The sequence below is a fragment of the Phocoena sinus genome, chromosome 8 (assembly GCF_008692025.1).
Source record: "Phocoena sinus isolate mPhoSin1 chromosome 8, mPhoSin1.pri, whole genome shotgun sequence".
NCBI lineage: Eukaryota > Metazoa > Chordata > Mammalia > Artiodactyla > Phocoenidae > Phocoena > Phocoena sinus.
This window is the reverse complement of record NC_045770.1, coordinates 93,668,454-93,677,026: the sequence shown is the minus strand read 5'-3', so window position 1 is coordinate 93,677,026 and position 8,573 is coordinate 93,668,454. Positions and strand designations below refer to the sequence as shown.

General features: G+C 50.8%; 1 protein-coding gene across 1 annotated transcript; it reads right to left on the bottom strand.

Annotated features, from left to right (window-relative positions):
* Positions 1-1,460: 1,460 nt before the first annotated feature.
* LOC116758379 (E3 ubiquitin-protein ligase RNF113A-like) lies at positions 1,461-8,250 on the bottom strand. Its single transcript, XM_032641187.1, is given in 2 exon segments — positions 1,461-1,656; positions 7,244-8,250. Coding segments are annotated over 2 exon segments (1,203 nt in total).
* Between the last annotated feature and the right edge of the window lie 323 nt (positions 8,251-8,573).

Sequence of the window (8,573 nt, the reverse complement as noted above, 5' to 3'; positions counted from 1 at the left end):
CACAATGTTGATTCTTCCCATCCAAGAACATGGTATATCTCTCCATCTATTTGTATCATCTTTAATTTCTTTCATCAGTGTCTTATAATTTTCTGATACAGGTCTTTCATATCCTTAGGTAGGTTTATTCCTAGATATTTTATTCTTTTTGTTGCAATGGTAAATGGGAGTGTTTTCTTGATTTCACTTTCAGATTTTTCATCATTAGTATATAGGAATGCAGAGATTTCTGTGCATTAATTTTGTATCCTGCTACTTTACCAAATTCATTGATTAGCTCTAGTAGTTTTCTGGTAGCATCTTTAGGATTCTCTATGTATAGTATCATGTCATCTGCAAACAGTGACAGCTTTACTTCTTCTTTTCCGATTTGGATTCCTTTTATTTCCTTTTCTTCTCTGATTGCTGTGGCTAAAACTTCCAAAACTATGTTGAATAAGAGTGGTGAGAGTGGGCAACCTTGTCTTGTTCCTGATCTTAGTGGAAATGCTTTCAGTTTTCACCATTGAGGATGATGTTTGCTGTGGGCTTGTCATATATGGCTTTTATTATGTTTAGGAAAGTTCCCTCTATGCCTACTTTCTGGAGGGTTTTTATCATAAATGGGTGTTGAATTTTGTCGAAAGCTTTCTCTGCATCTATTGAGATGATCATATGGTTTTAAAGACTATCATTTCTCATTGTATATTCTTGGCTCTTTTGTTGTAAATTAATTGACCATATATGCATGGGTTTATTTCTGGGGTCTCTATTCTGTTCCATTGATTTTTGTGTCTGTTCTTATGCCAATACTATACTGTTTTGATTACTATAGCTTTGTACTATAGTTTGAAATCAGGACATGCAATTCTTCCAGCTTTGTTCTTCTTTCTTAAGATTGCTTTGCCTATTTGGGTTCTTCTGTGGTTCCATACAAATTTTAGATTTGTTAATTCTATTCTGTGAAAAATGCCATTGGAAACTTGATAGGGAGTGCATAGAATCTGTGGATCACTTTAGGTGGTATGGAGGTTTTAACAATAATAATTCTTCTGATCCTTGAGCATGGAATATCTTTCCACTTATTTGTGTCATCTTCAACTATTTTTATTAATGTCTTATTGGTTTCAGTGTACAGATCTTTCACCATTTTGGTTGAATTTATTCCTAAGTATTTTATTCTATTGACTGTATTTCAAATGGGATTGTTTGCTTATTGTCTCTTTCTGATAGTTCTTTGTTAGTGTATAAAAATGTGACTGATTTTTGTATATTGATTTTCTATGCTGCAACTTCAGTGGATTCAGGACTGTCATAGCAAAGTACCAGCAACTGAGTGGCCCAGAACAATAGAAATTTATTATCTCACAGTTCTGTAGGCTAGAAGACAGATTAAGGTGTGACAAGGCCACGCCCTCTCTGAAGGTACTAGGGAAGGACTCCCCCCCCCCAAAACATTTGATTTGAGAATAATGGGAAAATTAAGTAATGGGAATTGGACCCTCATCGGGGTCCTCTGGGAAATCAGAAGCACCACCCTCTTCTGCAGCTCTATGCTTCTTTAGTTTAGCAATCAATTCTTTCGCTGGATTGAAGATGCCATTGGTCTGCTGGTTACAGACAGAGCACGGGGTGGTGCAGAAATGCTGCAGCGCACAGCTCTCACAGAAATAATGCCTGTGTAAGGAACGGCACCAAAGACGGAGGAGAGCTTAAACAAGCTTTATTTGGGAACACTCCCGGGCGAGGTTCACTGATGCGAGAGAAAGGGAACAGAGAAGTCGCGCCCGGGCGAGGGTTTGGGCAGAATTTATAGGGGAAGAAGGGAAAGGGGTGTGGTGAATCCGGGAGGGTGCAGGTTATTCCTTATTTGGTGATCTCTTTGGGTATCGTGGCAATATCCGGTGCCGGTTGCCTCAGTCTTGGGACTGTTAGTCCTGCCCCTCGAAAGGCGGGAAGGCTGGGCCGGGTGGAAAGTCCCCAGGTCAGTTCCTGGAACTGGGTGGTCCGGAAAGTCTCCAGGTCAGTTTCTGGAACTGGGTGGTCCGGAAAGTTTCGGTCTGATGCAACCTGTGAGTCTGATTGTGTTCCCCTGCCTCGGGCCAGCTGGCCTTACATCCCGACATCTTTGGTGTAATGGGGCGGCGTTCTGATCTCTGGCTACTTCTTGCTGAATGGGGGCGTCGAAAGGGGAGTCGGGCGACCAGAGGTCCAAGGCTTAAGGGAAACCATTGGGGGGTTCTGTAGGAAGCAAGGTGTAAGGGCCGAGGAGCATTTGGTTTGTGGCCACCCGAGAGACTTCCTCCATGTGCCTGCGAAGGAACCTAAGAAAACAGGGAGCAAACGTGAGCAAGATACAGATGAGAATTAAGGGGCCTAAGATTGGTGTTAGCCAGGTATAGAGGGTGGACCGCCACCAATCGGGGACTGGGGAGGCGGACTGTTGGTGTTTTCGTTGAAGTTCTTCTCTTAAGCGATGGAGGGCGTTTACGTTGTCTTCGATGAGTCCTGTTTCATTGATGTAATAGCAGCATTCCTCCTGTAGGAAGAGGCAGGTACCTCCTTTGTCGGCCGTCAGGAGATCAAGGGCTCGTTGATTCTGGAGAGCGACTCGGGCTACTGAGGTGATCTGGCGCTGGAGGGAGGTGATGGAGGTGGCAGAAGCCTCGATGGCTAGCTGGAGTTTCTGTTCTAGGTCACGGGATGTTGAGACACTGTGTGTTAGGGCTCCTCCCCCGATGCCCGCAGCAACGAGAGGAGGCGAGGGAAATGCCTGCGACCATAGGGAGAAAGATGGCCCTTTGGCCCTTAGAGAGGTCAAGGGCCCACGTGAGTGCTATCAGTTCAGCCCTTTGAGAGGTTGTCCCTTCTGGGAGGCTGTTAGCCTCGATAATAGTTGAGATAGTTACCACCGCATAGGCTGCCCGTCGGCGTCTGTCAGGACCCGAGTATTGAGCTGCCATCTACAAAGAGGGTGTGGTCCGGGTTTGAAAACGAGGGGTGTCAAAGAGTCCCTCTCTCGGCGGGCTGAGGGCCTCTACGACTTGGGGGCAGGATTGGGAAGGGGAGGTCCCGGTATCGGTATCGGAGATAAGCAAGAGGGAGGCCGGGTTTAGGCAGGGGAAGAGGTCGAGGGAGATAGCAGGGTTTTCAATGAACAGTAGGTGGAACTCCTGGATGCGGGAGGGGCCCAGGAGGGAGAGAGACTTGTGGCCTAGAAGGTCGACCAGCCGGTGGGAGGAAAACACGGTTAGTGGGTGGGCCAGAGTCAGTTTGAGTGTTTGTTTGGTCAGTTCGGCTGCCGCTGCTAGGTCCCGAAGGCATGGTTGCCATCCCCTAATGGTTGGGTCTAGCTGTTTGGAGAGGTAAGCCACGGGGCGGTAGGAAGGCCCTACAGGCTGGGCAAGGAGTCCAGTGGCTATTCCGGCCCGTTCATCCACAAAAATGTGAAAAGGTCGGTTTGGGTTGGGCAGAGAAGGGGGAGGAGAAGATATCAGAGCGTTACAGAGGGTGAGAAAGTCCTGTCGAACGGCGGAAGGAGAGGTGAGGGGTCCTTGAGGGGTTTCTTTAGCGGCTAGATATAAGGGTTTAGCGAGGAGAGCAAAGTTAGGGATCCAGTGCCGGAAAAATCCTATAAGGCCCAAAAAGGAGAGAATTCGTTCCGCTGTTTCAGGAGGCTGGAGTTCACGGATAATCCGGGTGCGGTCGGCTGTTAGACCTTTTGTGGTAGGGGTAAGGTGGAGCCCCAGGTAGGTTACAGAAGATACAGATAACAGCCTTGGCTGGGGAGACCCGATAACCGCGAGAGCCAAGGTAATTGAGGAGATCTGCAGTATGTTGTCTTGAGAGGCTGAGAGACGGGCTACAAAGGAGGAGGCCATCTACATATTGAAGGAGTGTGCTGGGGGCAAGGGAGCAGGAAGTGAGGTCCCGTGCCAGCGCCTGACCGAAGAGGTGAGGACTGTGGCAGAAGCCCTGGGGAAGAACTGTCCAGGTGAGCTGACTGGAAGTATGAGTATCCGGATCCGTCCAGGTAAAAGCGAAGAGGAAATAGGAGTCGGGATGTAGGGGGATAGTGAAAAAGGCATCTTTGAGCTCCAGAACCGTAAAGTGGGTTGTGGATGGGGGGATATGGGAGAGCAAGGTGTATGGGTTTGGTTCTACTGGGTGGAGAGGAATTATGGCCTCATTGATTAGTCGGAGGTCCTGGACCAGGTGGTAATCCCCAGAGGCCTTGCGGACAGGCAGGATGGGGGTGTTGCAGGGAGAATCAGTGGGGATAAGGAGTCCCTGGTTTAGGAGTCTGGTGATAATAGGTTGTAGGCCCCTAAGGTGAGTCTCATAGATGGGAGATTGGGGCCTTGATGGAAATTTGGAGGGGTCCTTTAGGCAGATGAGGACGGGGGAATGGTATGTTGCTGTTATGGGCTTAGAAGTATCCCAAACTTGGGGATTAATTGGGTTCGGTGTGATTGGAAGAGGGGAATAGGAGGGGGAGGGCTCTAGAGACAGGCCGAGAAGAGGAAGCAGGAGTTGGGAGGAGGGGACCTTAGGGTCAAGTCTAACCAGCTGGAGGGAGGCCCCTAAGTGGAAAAGGACATCTTGGCCTAGCAAGGGAACTGGGCGGGATGGTATGACTAAGAAGGAATGAGTAAAAGGGAGTCCTTCGATATGACATGGGAGTGGACCAGTCTGGAGTGGGAAGGATGGTTTGCCATCAGTACCCATGACCGAGATCTGGGAAGGAGAAACTGGCCCGGAATAGGTAGGCAGGACCGAATAGGTAGCCCCCGTGTCCACCAGAAATGAGATGGACTTACCCGCTACCTGTAGCGTTACCCTGGCCTCGCGAGGGTGATGGGGGTCTTCGAGTCCGGGCGCCGTCAGTCGTCAGCCAATCCCAGCAGTTCGAGTGGTAATGCCATTGGGTCGGCTTGCCCCCCGCGTGGAGACGCTGAGGGAGGGCCAGTCATAGGGCAGTCACTCTTCCAGTGGCCCATTAGCCCGCAGCTGGGACAGGGCTTAGAAGGAGGTCGGGGATTGGGACATTGGCGAGCCCAGTGGCCTTCTTTTCCGCATTTGAAGCAGGCCTCCGGCGGGGTTGCCTTTTGTGGATTCCTTGGATGCTGTGATCCATGGGAGATGGCAGGCCTTAGGGCAGCTACAAGACCTTGGGTTTGGAGGATCCAAGCCTGCCGGCTGGATTCTGCCAAATCCTCATGGCCATTATAGACTTTAAAGGCCATCTTTACCAGATCTCGAGTAGGGGTCTGAGGGCCGTCTTCTGCCCGTTTTAATTTCTTTCGGATGTCCGGGGCTGATTGGGTAATAAAATGGGTGGCTAGGACCGTTGCCCCTGCCGGGGTGTCGGGAACCAGCCGGGTGTAGCGAGTTAAGGCCTCTGTAAGGCGATTGAGAAAGATAGCTGGATTTTCGTTAGGTTCTTGGATTATCTCTTTTAGTTTTTCAAAATGGACTACCTTATGAGCGGCAGCCTGCATGCCAGCCAGGAGGCATTGGATCATGAGGTCGCGTTTACGACGGCCATCTTGGCCATCCTGCTAAGTCCAGCCTGGATCGGTGCCAGGTATGGCAGTCGCTCCGACAGGCATGGAGTTGTCGGTAAGGTGAACCTGATCTGCATGGTTTCGGGCAGCAGTTTGAATTCTTTCCCTCTCATCAGGGGTCAGGGTAGAAGATAGGATCACAAAGATATCGTGCCAGGTTAGATCGTAAGCTTGAGAGAGGTAGCGAAATTCTTTGATGTAGCGGGAAGAGTCGGCAGAAAAGGAGCCTAATCGCTTTTCTATTTGAGAGAGACCTTGGAGGGAAAAGGGAACATGAACTCTAACTAATCCTTCCGCTCCTGCTACCTCCCTCAGAGGGCAGAGGAGATTTGGATCTTGGGAGTCGTGAGAGCGTGTATGTGCACTAACTGGTGAAGCAAGGGGCGTGGGAGGAGAAACCGTTGAGGGAGGCGGGGGAGCGGCTGGATGGGCCGGAGCAGGTTCGGGAGGAGGAGGGACCGCTTCAGGGTAGGGTGGAGGATGGAGAGGATTCTGGAGGGGGGAGAGGCGAGAGATTCGGGAGGGTCGGCTAGTGGAGAGGGGTCATCGTCAAAGGAAATTAGGGGCTTGGATGTAGGAGATGTCTGTTTGGCAAGAAGGATCTGGGAAGTGGAACAATTGACGCAGAGGGAAGGGCGGGAGCGTAAATACCAGAAGGCCTGGACATAGGGGACCTCAGACCATTTGCCCGTCCTGCGGCAGTAATTATCTAGATCACGGAGGATGTTAAAATCGAAAGTCCCTTCAGGAGGCCATTTGAATTGATTGTCTAGAGGATATTGTGGCCAGGCCACAGTGGAATAGAAAATAAGCCGTCGGCAACGGAGATCTTGGGAGAAGCGGAGGGCTGTAAAATTGGCTAGGAGACACCCCAGGGGCGTCTTAGGATCTGGTTTCGATTTTGAGGTTCCCATGACCCCTAGTCTGTCCCTGAGTGAATGGAGAGGGAGAGAGGCGTCCCTGGTCTCAGTCTCCAATTCACGGCAGGTCAGAGGGCGGTCAGGTGATTGGGACGTCTCCACAGTTGCCCGAGGCCCGGAGAGAGGACGGAGGAATCCCTGACGCGGCCGCAATTAATGACAGAGAGTCCGGTGGGCAGGGACTCTGAGGGTCGGAGGGAACAAGGGAGGGGAACTTACCCCGTTTTCTGCCGGATCGGGTGGATGAGTAGAGGTTCCCTGGTTGTCTCCTGGGGGAGGGGAGGAGCGGCCCGCGTGGTAACCCGCGGGGCTTGGTACCCCTCCCAGGTTTCGGCACCAAATGTAAGGAACGGCAACAAAGACGGAGGAGAGCTTAAACAAGCTTTATTTGGGAACGCTCCTGGGTGAGGTTCACTGGTCCGAGAGAAAGGGGCCAGGGAAGTCGTGCCCGTGTGAGGGTTTGGGCAGAATTTATAGGGGAAGAAGGGAAAGGGGTGTGGTGAATCCGGGAGGGTGGTTATTCCTTATTTGGTGGTCTCTTCGGGTATCGCGGCAATATCTGGTGCTGGTTGCATCAGTCTTGGGACCGTTAGTCCCGCCCCTCGAAAGGCGGGAAGGCTGGGCCGGGTGGAAAGTCCCCAGGTCAGTTCCTGGAACTGGGTGGTCCGGAAAGTCTCCAGGTCAGTTTCTGGAACTGGGTGGTCCGGAAAGTTTCGGTCTGATGCAACTTGTGAGTCTGATTGTGTTCCCCTGCCTCGGGCCAGTTGGCCTTACAGCCTGCAGTTGGTGACAACTGGGTTTTGGAACGTCTGGCGACGGATGAAACACTTGAACTGTATTTACACCTCGTCGCTTCCCACTTCATAGTTTTCATCCTTATGGATATCATAGCGACCCTCGTCAAGCTCACGTTCGATCTGCCAGCCATGTTTGTAATCTGAACGGTCATGGAGGAATTTGCAGCTGTCTCCAAAGCCGCAAAAGCCAGTCTCCTTGTAGTCCTTACAAACGTCGGGCTGGTAATCCCAGCGCACGGTGGCACGCAGATGCTCGGGAGCTCGGATGGGGCCTTTCCTCACCATCTTGGAGGAAGCATTGCCCATAGATGTATCCTTGGGCTTCATGTACTTCTGATAATTATTGATTCCCCGATAGATCTTGTCATCTTCCTTGTGCCTCAGCTCCTCCTGGATCTTCTGGCTGCGCTCAAAGATGGCTTGTGCGTCGCGCTCCTTCTCTGTGTCTAGCTCGTAGACAGCAGTCGCACCCATATCCTCTGGCCCCACGGGTTTCCCTGAGCGAGTGGACTTATACACCACGCCGAGACTCTCGGGCTCCTTCTCCTCCTCCTGGCTACTCTGGTCACCATAAGCTGCCTTCTGTTTACCACTGCCAGGGGTCTTCTGTATCATCGGATTGTGGGTCGCCCGCTTCTTTTTCCGGCTAACCACAGCGCTGCCTTCATCACTGCTGCTGCTGTCGTCTCCGGACTCTTGGTGGCAGATCGGGCGCTTTCTGAGACCTGTAGCCCCTTTTCGCCCAGGCTTTTTGAAAAGAAAGGTGCACACCTGGTCTGTCATCTTTCCTGGAAAAAGTTGCTCTGCTGTTTTAAGAGTCTCGGGTTCCCAAACGGCTGTGGCCTGCTGGGTGGGGCGGGGCTTCTTCACGTCACTGCACGTAGTGCACTCCGCGGCACGTGCGTGCAAAATCGGTTGCGGAAAAAGGCGTGGCCATGGACACTGCGGGAGCACGAGTGGCCATAGTTCTTTGACTTGTGGTAGCATAACTCCAGTGTTCACATGGCTTTCTCCCTGTGTGTTTGTCTGTCTTTTCACATGGTGTTCTTTTTATCAGGACAGCAGTCATATTGAATTAGGGACCCATCCTACTCCAGTTTGATCTCATCTTAACTAATTACATCAGCAATGATCCCATTTCCAAATCAGGTCACATTCGGAAGTAATGGGAGCTAGGGCTTCAACATATAAATTTTGGGGGGGGGGGGCTCAATTCAACCCATAGCACATCTGTTAGATCACCTGTTACAACTTATTATTATTAGTTTATTTATTTATAATTAGTTTATTTACATGTCTTTATTCCTTAA